The 19,320-nt window shown below is 39.4% G+C and overlaps 1 protein-coding gene across 1 annotated transcript; it reads right to left on the bottom strand.

Annotated features, from left to right (window-relative positions):
* Window positions 1–9,838: 9,838 nt before the first annotated feature.
* Window positions 9,839–15,422, bottom strand: otpa (orthopedia homeobox a). The gene is made up of 3 exons (XM_049603950.1): window positions 15,195–15,422; window positions 14,260–14,666; window positions 9,839–11,206 (listed from the first exon to the last, which is right to left on the bottom strand). The coding sequence occupies exons 1-3, from the start codon at window positions 15,229–15,231 to the stop codon at window positions 10,685–10,687; spliced, it is 966 nt and encodes a 321-aa protein (XP_049459907.1). The 5' UTR covers window positions 15,232–15,422; the 3' UTR covers window positions 9,839–10,684.
* Between the last annotated feature and the right edge of the window lie 3,898 nt (window positions 15,423–19,320).

Below are 19,320 nucleotides of genomic sequence, written 5' to 3' on the forward strand. Positions count from 1 at the left end.
TTCCTAACCCTGATCAAGTGGTTTTGTTGTCTTAACCTAAGTTCCTACTCCTTTTTAGTCACGTTGACTTTTGGCCAACCCCTTCTGCATCAAGGTACAACATAACAGTCACTACAATAAATGAAATATGAGGAGTAAGGACGAGATTGCATTGAACAAATAAAAAAGGAAGTTTATGAAAAGAATTCACGAGGCCAGTCTTGGCCAGGATTGTTGGTTTCGGACAGTAGTGAAAAGTTTGCGCACAGGAGAGGTTTTTCTTGTTGGCCTTCTCCAAGAAAGCCCTTTCCAAATCTATTCATTATAACCCAAACCACAACTTTATTTCTTGCCTTGACCAAGAGCACTCTTTCTGGTAGAAAGCCCTTAAGGAAAATTTCTCCCAACTGTGCAGTACCTTCCTTCCTGATTCCAGTGTTGGGTGAGGGGTTTTAGATGCTGCTCTGACAAGTTATTTCAAGAATACTCAGGCCTACTCAAAAAAAAAAAAAAAATTCTGACCATATCCTTTAAAGGGTCAGTCACCCAAATAATCAAAATAAAAGTCTCACCTCCGACCACCAGTGAGAGGTGGCGGAAGTTATAATGTACCCCATGGGTGGGGTTAATTGTCACAGGCAAAGGGTTAGTTGTGACAATTGCTGGAAAAGTCTGTTTAACACAATTAATCCAGTACAATCCTTTCTATATAATATAGGATGATACTGTTTATAGATCTATCCATGATCGATATCCAAACATCTGTCAATCCCTCATCTAACCACCAATGCGTCATGAATGGAAAGATTAACACATAGACAGATGTACAGTATGTGTGGATATTATGTATTTTTCTCTTTTCATCCTTAATGTATTGATGGATAGATGTATGTACTGTAGATACCTATCTGGCCACCTTTATATGGGAAAGATAGGTATCCATGCAGGTATCCATCCATCTGTTAGTCTATCATCCATATTCAATGGTTTGACCAATACATGTACATAGATTGGGTTGATCCACATGTCAAAATATGATTGCTGAATGTATGAATATTGACAAGACTGTGAAATTGTGTGTCAGGAAGATGCCTGACAAATTAAAAATGCAAAGTATATCTCATTTAATTTGGGACATTAGCTCAAACTGAACGTAAGTTTTAAGTGCAAAAATTGTGAAATTGCACTATAGGCAGCTTAGTTGTAACACGACGTTACAACTAAGCCCCCTGTGTGGAAATTTTATCAAGCCAAGGTACTGTAATGCTTGCTGGGAGTTGGTTACATAGTTGAAAACAGCGCTATGTTTTAGGCAACAAGAGAGTCATTAAGATGATACACGGTTGGATTTGATGACTTACATAAACGGCTCAGTAACTGAAAAACAAGTATGACAAAGAAATTGACTTAAATCAGCCAAAAAAAACCTCTTTGTTACTGAACTCCACTGAAACACGTCCTGAAATCTCTGTGGGATTTTGCGGGTCACTGTTTGGCAGTGTTCGAATGGATCTACCCTGTGTAACCACTTAAAAAGTCCATGTTACATTTACCTCGCCTTAAGTTGTGCCGCCACTCTCCAAAGACATGCAGGTTGGGGATAAGTTAATTGGTGACTCTAAATTGCCCATAGGTGTGAATGTGAGTGTGAATGGTTGTCTGTCTCTATGTCAGCCCTGTGATAGTCTGGCGACCTGTCCAGGGTGTACCCTGCCTCTCGCCCAATGTCAGCTGGTATAGGCTTCAGTCCTCACGCGACCCCCAACAGAATAAGCAGTTACGGAAAATGGATGGATGGATTTAAAAGATTAACAATAACTTTTTTTTCAGAATCATTGTCTCAGTTTTTCTAGCCAATCCAAAGACCTAACTGTCAACAGCTTTTATAATGACTGCGTCTTCATGATAAAGCAGTTCCAATGAAAACTATCCACAGTAAATGTTTTAACAGATCCTGTAAACCTGTATGGTGCCATAAGACCTAATAAAACACAGTGCATGTGGCTGTGATTAGAATATACTGTATATGGCACATGATGCAGAGGACGATGGTCTGAAGATGACCAGGGAGGAAGCCTGAGTGTATTCAAGCTTGTCACTTTGATTTGTCACATGAGTATGACTGTAATTGCTGTGTTTCAGTCATCATGGGTTAATTATCAGCCTTGACCTATTACACACACACACATACAGACACACACTTTAAACACGCGCATGGAAGGATTGTTTTTGTACAACCCCAAAAGTATGAAGACGTACAGCACAGCAATGTAAAGCTGCCACTTTTCTTTTACTCTGTATCATCTTCCTCTCTGACGAACTCATCATCATTGCCTGTCTCTCACCCCTCCTTCCCTCCTCCTCTTTCACCCTCCCTCCCTCCCTCCCTCCCTCCCTCATTTGGTGACCCACTAATGTTCTGTTCATTTTCTCTTATGAATAGATAATGGGCAAAAATCAAATCTCTTCATTTGCATGTAATACAATTAAGACCTTTTCAAACAATGACAAATGGAGGGAGCAGCGAGGTGTCAGTCAGCCTCGTCAGCGAGAGAGCAAAGACAGCATCGGCGAACCTCTCCATTTTAACGAAAATTAATAAAACCTTCAAATGGAATTTTCTCGCCGCCATCTGGCATAACAATCACCAAGGCACTCCTAGACTCTGCCTGTCAAATAAAATTAAACTTCTCATGAATTTGGATTCATAACGTGGATGTTAAGCCACCAACATACCTCCACCCTCAAAAACTCAAGGCATTAGTTATCAATACATGAAAGGATGTGTGACCCAAAATGATCTCAGAGATAATTTTCTCTTTCATCTCACTGGTTGATTTAAGGACAGACATTGGAAACGTAAACTATGGAAAACAGGTTTAGATCATGTTAGCCAACAACTGATAGCATGTAACTTAAAGGAAAGGTTCACATTATTTTCCTATCTCTGTAAAAACAATGCTCATACACCCAAATGTACATTTAAAGCTTTGGGTTGTTTTATTCATCCCGATTCTGCAAACTGGCCCTCCAGAGATCCCTTTATGCTAAGCTAAGGTAACGGGCTATTAGCTCTAGCTTCATAATTAGCCTACAGATATGAGGGGTATCAATCTTCTCATCTAGATCTCAGCAATATAGTAAATACAGTTATTCATTGTCATGTGCACAAAAATTGCAAAGAAGTAATTGTAACCAACAAAAATCTCAGGATCCCTCCAGCAAGCTCATTAAAAATGTATAAAAAGAAAATTACACAAGTAAAAAATGAGAATAAATAGTGCAGAAGTTGAAATAGATATAGGGTTACAACATAAAATAATATAATTTTGTACATAGTAACTGCAAGCTTGTTCAACTGTAGGCTAATTTAATGAACAGGAATGTAGTAAATGCACATGCATAATGAGAGGTGTAAAACAGTAAGTAAAGGAAATAATGGTGAAGTGACAACATAATGGTAAAATTAAATGCCGTAAAACTTAATTACACTTAGTAGCCCAGGCTTTTCTTAAATCACTGAAATCAACAGACCTGTAGTCGGGACAAGCTTTAAATTCTTTTCACACAAAGCTGTTAATCAGCAAAGATCGAGAAATACAATCAAATTGTTTATATAAGCCAGTATGAATATTACTTGTTTAAAAATAAGGCTTCAGATAATATATCAATAATGAATCATTCACGCGATGTAATTCTGACAGACAGCATCAGAGAGAGAGTGAGCCACAGCACCCGGCATATAGACACAACACCAATTTATCCTATTAAAACAATACTCACAACTTGGATTAATTTTTAAGAAAACAACTTTTGATTGTTTTGATCTGAAGACCCTTACAGAAGAAAGCAATATGAATAACCTACAGGGTAATCGAGGAATGGACACATCATTTCAGGTAGCTCACAACCCCGTTTTATACATCCAAAGAACTTCTATAAAAAAAAAAAATGAACTGCTTGGCAACCAGTCCAGTTGCTGTTGTTCAGCACCATTTAGTAATAAGAGTAAATAGTAAATGGACTTGCACTTGTTTCTAATCTTTTGACCACTCAAAGCACTTTTAAAATTGTCACATTCACCCATTCAAACACACATACATGCATTGGTGGCCAAGGCTACCACACCAGTGCCATACCATACATGCTACTCAATTAAACATTTACATGCACTCACACATTGATGGTAGAGCCATCAGGACCAATTCAGGGTTCAGTATCTTGCCAAAGGATACTCTGTGATGCAGACTGAATGAACCAATGATCTTCTGACTAGTGGACGACCCAGTGCCTCTGAGCCACAGCCGCCGTTTGTACCATTAGCTGCTAGCCGCTGGCTAACCCACCTTCATGTTCACAACCATGTCCAGACACCCATATGCTCTGAATTTCACACAGAGCCCCTTTAAAGGACAGGTTTATTTTTTTGTCTCAAAACAAGAGATAGGCGATAAACTCCACAGTGAGATGCAGCTATCTTCCAAAGTTAGAGTGTTTTTAGAATGAAATTACAACCGCATTACTCCAACACTGTTTCTTTGCTGAGCTGTGGTGTACAAATGGAAACAGAAAGAGATTGTAACTTTTAAGACAACCTTAAAAAAAGAGCCAGCTAGCCTGGCTCTGTCCAAAAGGAATACAATTCTGCTCACAAGTAACACCGTACATCTGTTTTTGTTCTCTCGAAAAAGCAAATATGGCTGTTTCCCAAAATGGCCAACTATCATAATAATGTTATTAAGACAATCACAATAACACGGACCTTTACAAGCAATTGTTTGATTTCTAACCCAGTGGCCTGATGCATATTTATAAATACAAATTCACATAATTACATTAAAATATTATGTTATCACACAAAAATATAAAGATGTGGACATAAACACAGCAAGCAAACAAACATGCACACCTATACATGCATACATACACACACACACACACACACACACACACACACACACACACACACAGATTGTCTCCCTCTCTCTCTCACACACACACACACAAACGCAGGAAAATTAATGAGCTCTCATTCATAATCCAGGATAGAGAGAGCCATATTCACCCTTGGATGGTTTATTGACTGATTTCATTTATTTGTGTGGAATAAATAGGAGGTAAACATTGGCTCGCTCTCAGATTTTCTGTGACACACTCGCTGCACAGCATTCTGGGAGAAATGATCCCACCAACAGCAGGGTCACTGATTGGCTACCTCGTCAGTGTGTGACAAATTACCCAATGAGAAATAGGTTACCCATTTCCACAAACTAATTAACCTGGGTGATAGTGAAACAAATTATTACATTTATGTAATATTATTTCACATCTGGCAATAGACTACAAAAATCTTTATCCCCGTGCATCCCGCCCCCTGATCGCTTCTTCTTTGTGATTATAATCCAGACATCATGGAAGCCCTGCACATACTGTAATACTGTATGGATTGTTTTAAAGGACTTCATCATATTTTGGTACTTTAAATAGAAATCTGACATTTGTCAAAAGATAATATTTAGCTTCTGCTAATGACAGTAGGTTAACAAGCACTGAGAGCTGTGGTTTCCAACATGGGGATCAAGACCCCTTCCAGGGTCACAGGATAAATCAGAGGGGTCTCAAGATGATCGACAAGACAAGAAATAAGTGGACGAAAATATGTTTTTGCTACATTAAATATGTTTAGAATCTTTAGCTTTCAGCAGTCTTTGCTTTTTTTGTTGTGCGTATTCCTGAAACCATGAATACGTCACATTTTTATGTTTCAAACATATCGTCACAACGTTGTTAAAGTGAAGTAGAATATGAGCTGTCTTAGTCATCAGGGGTTGGATAGGATGGTTGGTAGAATGAGACCTACATGAGATGCCAGCCAAGCTGCAGACCACTGCTGGAGACCAACAAACTACAAAACCGTTTTTTGGAGTTTTTCCTTGGTTTTTCTTTTTTGTTTGTTTGTTAGTTTTTTTTAGCTAGCCATTGCTGCATTTCCAGCGGCTTTCTTGCCACCAAACGTGGGTAGTTCTTAGTGACGCATTGCTGTGTTTCCATTGAGGATAGTGTCATAGAATGAATCAGTTTTTTAACAAGCCATTGCTGCGGTTCAAGCTGGGATAATGCAACCAAAAGCAGTTGTTTTTTACACCTAAAAAGTGATTATTTCTTATTAAGACATTGCTGCATTTCTAGCAGACGTTGTGGCATCAAAAACTGGTATTTTATGCCAAAACCTAATCCTTTCCTAACCATAACCAAGTGGGAATGTGTCTGTAATTCGTTCTGGTGATTGGGTTGCCTAATAAGGTGTATAACACAAATCACTACTTTAAAACATTATACAAGGGTTTAAGGGGGAAGATGACAAAACAAAGATAACCTAATCTAACCAGAAGACAGTGTGTCACATAAACACATCACTCAAAAGCCATTTAAAAAAAATAGGTCTCTGTAGTTTAGAAAAGTGCACAGTACAGTAAATGCTCAGCATTAGCAAATGTCTGTTCTGTATTTTGACCATTAAAAGAGAAAGGGCTTACAAATGAAAGGCAGTCTAAAGTGTGGATAACCTGCTCCATATGGCACACAGACAGGAATGATTTGTAGTAATTACCCCATACCATATACCTAATTTATTACCTACAGTAGCAGAAGCAAGGTATTAAATCAGGCAATAAATATCTGATAAAAAAATATATGTCTTAAAGCTGACATGCACATGAAAGTGTACACCACCAATTTCGCATTGTGCTTCACTGTTGGACTCATAATGTGCAGTTTTTTAAGTATCATAATTGATGCAGCATAACCTGAGATATTATCTTTTCTATTCCACTCATTCTTCTTCTTCCTTTTCAAAACTTGCTGCCTACATTACCCACAATGCAACTCTACCGCCAACAGCTCTGTTGGAGATTCAATGTGTTATGCCAGTAGCGGCTGATGTAGCAAACTACACAGGTCTGGTTACTTCTTTCTAACTAAATACACCCAGATTTTTTTTCATTTTCAAGCTCTTAATCTTCAGAGCCAACCAACGCTGACTCAAGTGACATCACCACACAGCAAAACAAAGCAATGCAGTGAAGATCAAAAAATTGGATAATATGATTTTACTTATGGGTGATAAAAATAACAGTTTTGCAACTGCCAGAGAATTAAACTTGTCTTTAACTTTATTTGCATGCTGATTTTAAATTTAAAAAAAAAAGTCCAAGTGTAGTACTAGTCCAGGGGATGGAGGGTTTTGTACATCCCATTCCACGTCGCCAGAATGTGCCAAAATATCATGCATCTGCAGCCAAAGTTCTGCATGAGAGAGAGCTTTAAGTTTGTCCCAGACATGATGCCACAGCCCTGCGTTCATGTTTAAATCCACCTTCAGTTATAAAATAAAAAAATGCCTGTTCCTTGTTGTTTTATTATTAATATATAAGCTATGGAAATGGCATAAAGCTCTTTGTCAAACGTGAAATGAATTATTTACTTCCTGCATGTTTTTCATATGGCCTGGAAGAAGCTGATGTGTGGTGTAAGAATTAAAAGCTCCTGATATTCTCTTATTCCAGGCTTTAGACTACAGCGAGCAGGTTTGGGATTATTATTTTGTGGTTTCAGCTAAAGGATAATAAATTGGAGAATAACACCTTTGGGTCCTCTGCTAATTCCTCAGTTTGGTCCTTACTGTGATTGAGTTTGACACCTCTGATCTTGCCTAAATTATTAATTGGGAATTGAGCGTTTTGTGTGGAGATGCTCCTTGATGACCTAAATATATTTTTACATGGTTACACTCCAGCTACTGGAAGAGACTTTTGTCCACCTAAAAAAGAAACACATGACTGGATAATGATCAGTTTCTAGCTTTTTTTTTTTTTTTTTTTTTTGGATAAGAGCTGGTGTTGTCCTTTATAGGGTGATTGGTTTGAGTTTGTACAGGAACAGCAAAAATGCCTTTAGGAGCAAAAACACTTCAGGGTTAGAGGTGGAAGACGACTCTTTGTTCAGGTAAAAGTTACAGCAACACTGTGTAAAAACATTCCATTGCAAGTAAGAGTCCTGCATTTAAAATTACCATAAAACTTCAATTAATAGCCAAAGCTTTTAATAACATAAATCATTAATCTCAACAAGCCTATGGGAAGGCGTCTATATGAGACAGGCTTTCAGTTCCTTTCACACAAAACTGTTGCTCAGCAAAGATGGGACATACTGTGAAATTGTTTATTTAAACCAGTCTGACTATTACTTGTATAGAGATTAGGCTGTTAAAACAAATTTCACAATGTAGATTCATTTTTATTAAAACCCTTGATTTTTTTTTTTTTTTTTTTTTTGATGGAATATGAAGGAATATGAATAACTTACTGGGTAATCAAGGAATACACACATTCTAATTATATAATTGCTTCAGAGGAAGGGAGTCACCAATTTTGTCATGTCTCTTGTTAACCAGGCCGGTAAATCTGAATGAATTATGGTCTTCTTTGGTGCTCATACTGTAGTCTCAGTAAAATGAACTGAACAACTGAATTATGGAGAACCTAACTGAGCTAAAAATGTGTATCATCTCCATGTTGACAAAATTTCAAACATTTACATTTGTATGCGCATTCAAAGCACCTAACTAATGTTAGCTCAACTGGGGAGCCAACAACTTGTTTTATACATCCAAAGAACTTCTATAAAAAGAACTGCTTGGCAACCAGACCAGGTGTCTAATTGAGACAGCTGTTTATTTGTAAAAATGTGTAGCTGCACCAGGCTAGTGAAAGGAACTGGAGGTTTAATTGGGACTAGGCTTTTAATTGAAGTGTTACAGTATAAGTGAAAGTGCAGAAGTATTATCTGCAAGACTGGACTTAAAATATCAAAAGTGAGGAAGTAAGAACAGGTATAAAACAGCAGGTTTTGGGGGTCTGCCACCAGATAATGTTGAGCATCAAATGCTTAATTCCCTGCATTCTGGTGATTGTTTATGTACAAGTTTGTGTCTTTTTTTGCTGTATGGTGAATATCTTTGATTTTGTCAGAATGAAAATCCTCTGCTACTTTCCTGTTTTTACTGGGGGGACAAATGCACATTCAGTGTAACAGGGACGTGTCCCCTGCATCCCTCCCTGAAATCTACACCTGACTGTTGGAACTGTATATTATATCATTGCTTTATTATTATGGATGTATTACCATTTTAAAGTTGTAGCTGGCTGATGTGGAGCTCATTTCTACTGCTTTGTAACATGTTGAGTGGTTTAATCTTTAACAATGCACCTTTTGTGCATATGTTTTTGTGAAAATTAAATCTGCAAACTTGTAGCTATTAGATAAATGGAGAGTATTTCCTTCAGAAATGTAGTTAAGTATCAAGCAGCATAAAATATGCTACTTAATACTACAACCATCTACTTTCCACAGCTGCCAAGAGATTTGCTTTTCAGACCAAATCCTTAAAGAATGTAATACTTTTACTGCTCAAATGTCAAATGAGATCACTCATCTGACACGACTGAACAGAACATTTGAGGGCAATTCATATCCACTAAGACTTCCTTTGTGAGCCTGGGAAAAATGTGTACAGTTAAAGTGAAATAAACCATTTAAAAACTATCTGCGTTAACTACAAAATATAGCTGACAACAGGGCTGTTTCTCGCTGCTCATGACAAGTGGACACTTTTGGACATACATGGTTTTTACAGGGCAGCAGCACCAGTGGTTCAGTGTACACTGATGTCTTTAAACTAATTCAAGAAAAGAGGGTTGATTCATGATGTGACATAATTGAAAATGATTTTTATTTGATCATTTACATTTAATTGATATAAACATGTCCATGAAACAAAAATGGTTCAAACATTTAAGAAAGTCATAATTTGATAATAAGCACAGACAGAATTTTGGAAACAGAAGTTATCACAAACTGACCAAATGGGAACAAGTGCTTCCGCTACACAAAACATCCTATATAACAGATTATAGTTAAGTCAGTTTCCATGTCTTAATTTATAGTATTTCCCTATTTTTTTAGTTTTTATTTTTTGCCTTGGACAGCACATGCAGTCAAGTCCTCTTCCATGTTATCCTGATTCCTCTGAGCTCTCTCTCTCTCTCTCTCTCTCTCTCTCTCTCTCTCTCTTTTCAGGTCAATCTCTCATGTTCTCATGTTCCTTTAAACCTCCAGGTGTCTTGTGTCTGCACGTCCACTGTGCATCCCTGTGGCCCCTCACCGTTGCATGCTGTGCAGCAGGTGGAAAAGGGATGTGTAACCTAGATTTTGTATTAAAGTATCCACAGAATTTGACTTCAAAAACCGTCAGTCACCAAGCAAATGTCACTGAAAGCCCTGCAGCAATCAAAGTGAGGGCTGCATGTGCCAAATAAATAAATAAATACAGAACAAATAATTTAAATAGACAAATAAATAGTTGCCATAGGCTACATGCGAAATAATAAATTATAGCTTCAAACAGAACCAGTCCTATGCTTGATAAAGGCCAACTGGCCGGATAAATAGCTTCAGTGTTCCATCTTGTTTTTGATTTTGGAGCAAAAAAAATGCCAGGTATGAAGCTCTGCGATTTGTTATTTGAACAAGTATCCTGGTAGTATTTGTCCCAGTGCACCGTTTGGATGGACTGGATGAATAAGAACTAAACGCAGAAGATCTCTGTATGAGTGAAAGAAAAGCTCTTCACGCTGGCCCCTCGTTACTAGGTGAAACTCATGGATACTGTGTGCTCCAGCGCTTTGCGGCGCAGCGAGGCGATGCTTGTCCCTCTCCAGACGTCACTCTCTGGGGAACTACACAGCTGAGGTGAGCCGGTCACGTTGGTCGGGCCCGACAGGGACGCGGGTACCATCCCGGGGAAAGTGGGTTGGTAGAGGTGTGACTGAAGCCCGGAGCCGTTCGACGACATGTTGGATAGACCCATGGAGTTGGGCGGCGGCCCGGCGCCGAGGCTACACTGAGACAGGGACTGCGCCATGGCCTGCTGGCGGCCCAGAGCCGGCGGTAGCTGCAGCTGAGACACGCCGTGCATTCCTGCCGTGGCCCAGCGGGTGTCATTGGCGTGGAAGGAGCAGAGGCTGTCGCCCATGGCCGCCGCAGCTGCCGCGGCGGACGGGAACTGAGGCAGGCCGTGGTGCGTCGGCAGCAGAGTCCCCGGAGCCCGGAAGACGTTGGTGGTCTTCTTGCGCTTCTTCCACTTGGCGCGACGGTTCTGAAACCAGACCTGCAGACAGAGATTGGATGAGTTAGGAGGAGCGGGTGTAATGGCTTCATCGACAGGTCATGTTATCAGAGCTGTGAGCGCACATAAAAAGGTTATGACATCACTCTGTGATCATCATGACACTGAGAACAACAATAAATCAGTTGGAGAAAAACACTGATTTATGTTTTTTTCCCAGGATCTCACCAGTTTGTAGCAACGTGCTACCCGTTTACATTGTTTACATTTATACATAATCGTCCCCAATTAATAAGAATAAACAAGCAAGCCAAACTTAATTTATATGGCACATTTAATTCCAGGTGGAAACGCAATGAGCTGCACAACGCGCTACCAAGAAAGCCACAGCTACAAACACTTATGTAAAGATAAAAAAAAATATTAGGCTCAGTAAACACAGTTAAAACATAGACACATGTGAAGAAGTAGGAATAAGAATTAAATTGCATAAGATCAACAACCGACCAGTACATAAGACATTAAATTATTAAAAAAGTAAAAAATGAACAGAATAAAATTAAGACCAAATAATAAGACATGTGAATAAAAATAATACAAGAAGTCAGAAAAAAAATGAAAAAATAAAATAAAATAAAATTTCAAATCGACAAGTCAGACTACTGAAAGGCGCAGTTTAAATGAAATGTTTCAGTTTGCGTTGGAGCATCTAACATGATGCATTGAGGATGTCCCTGTGGCTTGGAGCATCAATGATAAAGGCAGTTTCACTAGTTTTCGTGCAGAATAACCAGACGGCCTGTTCCAGATGACCTGAGGGTCCAGCTGGTTCATATAGCTTGGTTGGTAACTTATTTTTATTTTGGTCACTCTGTCTGTCTTGATGCGTAACACTGAACAACTGAAACGCTTTCAGCCTAATAACAGAAGTTACATCGCAATACATGTCATAATAAACTTTAATTGTGTGTGCCAAATATTGAGATTTATTTTTGTAATTTTCTCATTTATTAATAAGCCTGTTTATTAATTTATTTATGTGAAAAAACAACATTTTAATAATTTGATCTGAGCCCAAGTGATTTTTTACAGCTTTAGGAGGAGCCATTGAAAAGCACACGCTCGGATAATAAAGATAATGTTATTGCAGTGACAAACAGACTTTATTCCGGGAGTCCTTGAGCTTCTATAGGTTTGCTTGTAAGCGCGGGCGTCTATGATTAATGTGAAGATTTGCTTGAGAAAGTGGAGGCGCAGTAATAAGCCCGGGACAATCTCACTCTCTTCCCCCCGCGTAGCCAGCCGTGAAATCCGGCTTGAAATGCATTACACTTCCAAAGAAAAGAAAATGCAATTTCTCATTCCGTTTAAAAAAAAAAGAAAAAAAAGACAGAGTGCACCCTCAGCGCGTCCGGCCCGGCATTAAGACGCAGAGAGCAGTGACAGGCTGACTCTGGACCTGCTTCTTATCATCACAGCAGATGAGCGTCATTTCACTAATTCTTATTTTATGGAAATAGTATATAGAAACTGAATTGAGCCATGCTATAATAATAATGATTATTAGGGCATTATTTCACATGTGAGCGCCTCGAGTGCATTTGCCGTCGCTATAGTTAATAAGGCGGTGGCGCCATAATTCCTGACGCGCTTTTATACAGTATTTGTGCAGACTGGAAGTCACAGAGGGCATTATGGAGGAATTCTGCATATAAAATACACAGAATTTAGTCACGCTTTCACGGTGCATTCAGGTCTGTTAAACGACTGTAATAAAGCTGCGATCATCATTTGGTTCCCTGTAGGTTCATTACAGGAGAGGGACGCCAAATGTGGGCCAACTCCTGCATCAGGCAGAATTTATTTAGAGGTTACAGTCCTCAAATATAACAACACGTTCCTGCTACAACGAGACATTTAGTTCAACAAAAAATATAGAAATCATTTAGCATTTTATATGATGGAATATTTTTCCTGGTTAGAGGATAACAACAGGATTTGTAGTTGTCGTCTGTGGTATAAAGGATGTAACTAAAGTAACGTGTAACGAGCTGATCTCAGGCGGTAATAACTGCTGTCATGTTGAAGCCTCCTTATGTGCATCGTGGTGTGTGTGGATGAAGCACGTGTGTAATCCACAAGGTCGCTGGTTCGAATCCCCAAACCAGACACAGTCACTGCACACACACACACACACACACACACACACACACACACACACACACACACTCAGGTCTGTGTGTTGTAAGCTCTACGTTATTGGCTGTTGGCTCACTTTGCTTAAAAACAACACGATTTCATACAGTGAACGAATGAAATACATTTTCTTTTAGTTGTGATATTTTTGTTTTTTGATATTCAACATAAATTGTGAGATGGAAAAGTAAAACTGTGGGGTGGGATAAAATTGTTTGTTTTGTAGTTTGTGTTTACTCTTGTAGATTATTATTATTTGTAATGTAACCAAAAGCTAGATAAGAAATATGAACATTGTTCCCCTTTTTTGGTTTGTTTTTTATCTCCTTTTTGCGTGTGTTTAACAAATATAGCCTAGCCTACTTAAAATTAAAAAATAGTTTTTGTCTCTTGACTAATACTCTTAAAATGTTAAAGGTGTTAAAGGCAAAAATCAGAACATTAAATTCTACATTCATAGGGGGGAAATATTAATATAGCAATTTTATTTTGATTTTTGATGAATTAAGTCCTAATTAGTGGTGTATTTCAAATATATAGAATAATGTGAGTAAATGTAAAAATTCTCAATAAATGAGTTTAATAAGTTGAATTTTTCCCAGACATAATATAAGGAATTAAAAGGCGGCTATTGTGAGGAGTTTTATTTATATGTTTATTACAGTAACGTATTAGCAGGTCTTAATTTTGAGGGTTTTTTTAATGATTTTTTTTTAATTCACACGCGCATTTATTCTGTCCTCAAATGTAGCTCATATATTTGATGCTGCCTTAGATACAGGCTATCCTAGATTATCTGTAAATATCACATGACATGTCTGTGGTTTTGTCTCTGCATCTGAATCGTGTCGAGCTTTGATTCATTTCCTCCACTGTTGATGTAAGTCCAGCCGCCCTACCTGCACTCTGGACTCCGTCAGGCCGATCCTCAGAGCCAGCTCCTCCCGCATGAAGATATCTGGGTAGTGCGTTTTGGCGAAGCTCCTCTCCAACTCGTTGAGCTGCGCCGGGGTGAAGCGGGTCCGGTGCCGCTTCTGTTTCTGGGTCTGCTGCCCTCCGGACTGGTTGGGGTTGTTGTTCTGCTGCTGCTGTTGCTGCTGCTTCTCCTGTTCCTTGCTGTTGACCTGCCCCGGGTTGGATCCTCCGCCGCTACTGATATCATCACCCGGGAGCATCGTGGCCCCTTCCACGCCGTCCGGGCCCGGGCCGAGCTCCCCGGAGTGCCCTGGGTCAGGTCCTCCTCCGCCGAGCCTGCACTTCAAAGCCTCCCTGTGGCCCAGGAGCTCCGCCGCGGCATCCTTCATCCCTGCACAGACAACCACAGCTGGTGAGATTTTGTACAGTAAACACTTCTCGCTACAGGAGGGAAAAAGGAGACATGGTTAGAACAAATTCTGCACACAAGCAAACACTTCACAGGCAAAAGAGGGAAATTAGAAGCATTATTTCTGCTGCAGCAGGAACCGAAGAGACAAAAGCTGCACATGCATTAAAGCATCCAGTGAAACATTTCAAACACAGAAACAGAAATTAAAAAAGCGACGAGTGCAGCTCTTTGAGAGAGACAACCACAGCATGCACGTTACAATCTGCTCCTTAAATACTCTTAATTCAATTCGATCACACCGATATCTTAGAAAATTGTTAAATCAAATTACGCAGTAATATAATAATAATAATTACTTTTCCAATGAATTAAGCGAGTTTAGTTCACTTGAGTCACATTAAGATAATATAAGAAGCAAATTGACAATTTTCAGAGCTTGATTTAAGATTAGAAGTGCCTCCAGCTTACAGTAGAGTTGAAGACCGGAGTTTGGTGATGATAACTCACCGAGGCGAGCATCCAGGAGGTCGGCATGAGATAGCATTGCGCACCGCTCCAGGGCGAAGTGCTATTCCAAAAAAAAAATCTCTATGACTTTAACCTATTTAAGAAATATATATAGCCTAAATGAAAGCAAATTCGGTTTGTGGTTAAAAGGGAGGTTCGTTGCATTATAATGTAGTTTAGAGAAATGGGGAGGCGCTTAACAACGGAATGAACCCATGAGCTTCTCCAAACGAGGACCAATCAGAGCTGAAGCCTGAGGTATGTCAGCTTTAGCCCGAGACCCCGAGCACCCCCCGTCCCCTCCACCCTCCTCCTCCTCCATCCTCTCACATCCACAAGTTCATTCCTCCTCATTCCTGTAATTGGCTTTGATTTCTCCTCCAAATTACATCCAATAAAATAACCTGATTTAATATCTGTGTGAGCTTCGACCCGTTCAAGAAATGTTGGATCACCACAATATTTGTTTAATTGTGCATGCTGTTTCTGTTTTTATAGTACAAGAATGGGAGTTATTCATAAGAGGAGAGAACACATGGCTGCATTAACACACACGCTCTGTGTAACACCTTGAATATGAACTCGAGTCTATAATATGAAGCTCTTATGATTGCACCTTCTTTTTTTTTATTTTAGTCCCCGTGATGATATTGTCGACCTCTTTATGACACTAAACGCCTCTTGGAGACCAAGTGAACCTCTTCTAATATCCATGATTTCCCAGTCAACCAAACAACAAACTTTATATAATTCTAACCAGGCTCATTTTCAAGGCCATTAGGCTTTTAGCCCGTGTAATTAGCGCCGAATCCATACGCCTTTATTGCAAATATCAGAGTAAGATCAGTATAAATTAGTGGTAATTTACTAGTATTTAGGCCCAACTGTCAAGAAGGGAGGGACTTGGTATAAATGATGTGTGAGCAAATTAATTCGCCGGAAAGTGGAAGGAGTTGGACACATGAGCTGTGAATGCTCGCCTTTGATAAAGGGACACAGTTAATACACCCGAAAGGTTGTGCAGAAGCTGACACCTGAACAGATAGCTGGGCAAACACACAATCAAGTTTACAACACGTGGAGGAGGCCTTTGTTTCGGATTTTTCATCATCTGTCCAAATTAAGGTTATTTATTCTCAATGAGACAAGAAAAAGTTCCTTGAAAAGGAGCTCCTTTTGTTATTTAATAAGACTCAATTAGCACGACAGCTTTTTGTCACACGCACACACACCGGACACACACACACACACACACACACACACACACACCAGTCTGCCAAATATTTAAGGGACAAAAAAAATCAGACATGCTTGAGACAGATGTCGGGACGTTTTGTGAGAGAGCAGGTTTATTTATTATGTGCTGAAAAAAAAAGTGGCACAATGGAGGCGTCCGAGCGTGAACCCGCGGGCTCGTTTGGCTCCTTTTCTTCATCCATCCAGGCTTCAATCGCCTCGGCTCATCTTTTATTTGTCTGCAATCTGGTGGCACGACGGACAGACCGGGAGGGATGGAGGGATGGAGTGGAGTCGTGTGCTGGGACGCATCGGGGATGTGGAGGAGATCTGGTCTCTCTGCGCTGATGATGTCTGCGTCTTTTCTTCCAGAGGAGGAAAAGAAGAAGACGCGCATTTGGAGATATTTCTTTCTTATCCTGTCTTTTATCGAGGCTCTCATTCTTTTAGCAGCTGGACTTCAAGGTAGATTTTAAAAGCTCTAAAACTGGGATTAAGCCTTAATTCAAAATTAGGTGTATTTTTTATTTATTTTTAACAGATTTTATACATTATTCCCTATTGCTATTAATAAGCATGTACAAAAGTCGTAGTATTTTTCTCGTGGCGCACTGACAGCCAATAAGGATCATTTAAAAATCATCACATTATGGTATGATGGATTGCGCGCTTCATTTTAAGACTTTTCAATAGCTGAGTGCTTTTATAGCTGTACAAACACAAGTGAATGACTTGTCTCGTGACAGCAGGTCGTATTTAACTCAAAACAACGAGACAGAGAGCGATGGGGGCTGATGAGCTGTCAGGGGGCACGAGATATTTGTAAGCTACAGTGGAAGGGCCGAATAACACCAAAAATAAATATTATCATGTCTAATATATATTTCATATTTCGTCTATTTATGAGGCGTCAGGTTTTTTACCCATGGTGAAAAAGTGATTTTTATTCATGATAAAGACGTTTGTGATAGCTGCCTGTATAATTTATTTAGTTTGTATAGATTTAATTGTGCAAGTTTGGGTACATGGGTAATAAAACTATAATTTATTTAATGCAGTTTAGGCACGAGTGATACCTATCTGTTTTTTTATTTATTTTTTTACCCAGTTTGCTGTTTGATAAACTAAGCTCCCTGGAAGTTGTTTTTATCAGATGCAATGTATTTAATTCATCTAATTCAAAGGCATATTTTCACTTAATAGTGTCAAAAAATTGTATGCGTATGTGTGTTGTGATGAAGGACCTGGGTTGATAAGGCTGTAATTAGGGTAAACAAGGAGCACAGCACAGTTTGCTCCATCTCTCCACCAACATGCTCACATCAATCTTACCCATGACATAAATAAAAATAGACAAACAAATTCGCCCCCTGCAAGTTAATGCGGTGCATCTGAGTGGAAAGTAGACATTTTCACGGGTTGTGGAGATGAGGAGTGACTTTTATTAAAAACAGCTAAAAACAACAACAACAGAAAAGTGTGATACTGTTGGTGTGTTAAGGCTGAAGTCTCTGAGGCTTTTACCTTCACATCCATGTGTGTGATTGTTGCGGATGGACGCACAGTTGTTGGCAGGCGGGGCTCGAACCTCTAACCTTTTGGTCACAGTACAGGCTCTCCAAACCTTAAGGCCCGGGTGATTTTTTTTTCTCCCTTTCCTCTCTCTGATCCGCCTTTGCAGTCTGTATTCACTCAATTAGAGATTTCTGAGGAGAAAAACAATCGATCTTCCATCTGCACAGGCCCCAGTTTAACAAATGAGATTCTTGTTTCATGCAGCTGATTTGGTGACAGTCTGAGGGGGATTAGGAGTAATAAGTTACTGTGCTGAAGAGGAGAAGAGCAGCTGATGCTGCAGCCATACCGGGCTGCTCTGCGTCCTGCGGCCAGCGGAGAAAGTTTGACATGCTGGACGAAGTTTAACGAAAGAAAAAGGGGACAATATGCGCGTTCGCGTGAGCGGAAAACGCATCGGTCACAATGCCGCTTCCGCGAGGGAGGCGGCAATAGGGAGTCTTGTCAGTATCTTGAGCAATTATAACCTATTTTTAATATCAATAAACCTGAAAATAAATAGTAACCAACAGCTAACGTTCTAATAAAGTATCTTCGACAAGATTTGATGCTTTGATGTCCTTCCCTTTCTCTCTTCTCTTTCTCTCCCTGAACACCTACCTGCCAGTGGGACAAGGGATGGAAATTAGCCGCATGGCTACAATCTCTTACATATTTACATTGTTAATGTTCATTAATATGTTCTGTCCCATTTTTAAAAATAAACAAATAAATAAAAATAAAAAAATGCACTCAAGTATGACACTATAGGCTACCCACTGTTACCCACTGATACTGTAGCCTATATCTTTATGGTGAATCTGGTGAATTTTCATACACCAATTTGCAATCTGCATGGATGTATGGTATGTCTTTTGTCAAAATCACTGTCCATGTCTGTCCCCCTGCCCTTAAAGGCCTAGTCCCAATTATACACCCAGTCCCTTTCACTAGCCCTGTGTGGCTACCCATTTTCACAAATAAAAGCCTGTCTCAATCAGACACCTGGTCTGGTTGCCAAGCAGTTCATTCTTTTATAGAAGTTCTTTGAATGCATAAAACTGGCTTGTTGGCTATCTGAAGTTACGTGTCCATTCCTTGATTACCCAAGTATAGTATTCGTATTCCTTTAGTCCTCAGATTGATAGGGTTTCATAAAAATTAATCCAATTTGTGATTGTTTTAACAGGATAAAGTGTTGTGTCGGTATGCCAGATGCCATATTCCCTGAGCACCATAACTCACTCTCTCTCTCTGATACCCTGTCTGTTGGAGTTAGATCAAATGAATGATTCATAATTGAGACATTACCTGAAACCTAATTTTTAAACAAGCA

This window comes from Epinephelus fuscoguttatus, linkage group LG18, assembly GCF_011397635.1.
Source record: "Epinephelus fuscoguttatus linkage group LG18, E.fuscoguttatus.final_Chr_v1".
Taxonomy (NCBI): domain Eukaryota; kingdom Metazoa; phylum Chordata; class Actinopteri; order Perciformes; family Serranidae; genus Epinephelus; species Epinephelus fuscoguttatus.

What these genes read in the sequence shown, in the direction of transcription:
- otpa (XM_049603950.1), bottom strand. Translation starts at nt 15,231, where the DNA reads ATGCTATCTCATGCCGACCTCCTGGATGCTCGCCTCG. An exon ending in CCTCCTGGATGCTCGCCTCG is followed by an intron (nt 14,667 to 15,194) that starts GTGAGTTATCAT and finishes TTGTCTGTGCAG; the next exon opens with GGATGAAGGATGCCGCGGCG. An exon ending in TGACGGAGTCCAGAGTGCAG is followed by an intron (nt 11,207 to 14,259) that starts GTAGGGCGGCTG and finishes CTCTGTCTGCAG; the next exon opens with GTCTGGTTTCAGAACCGTCG.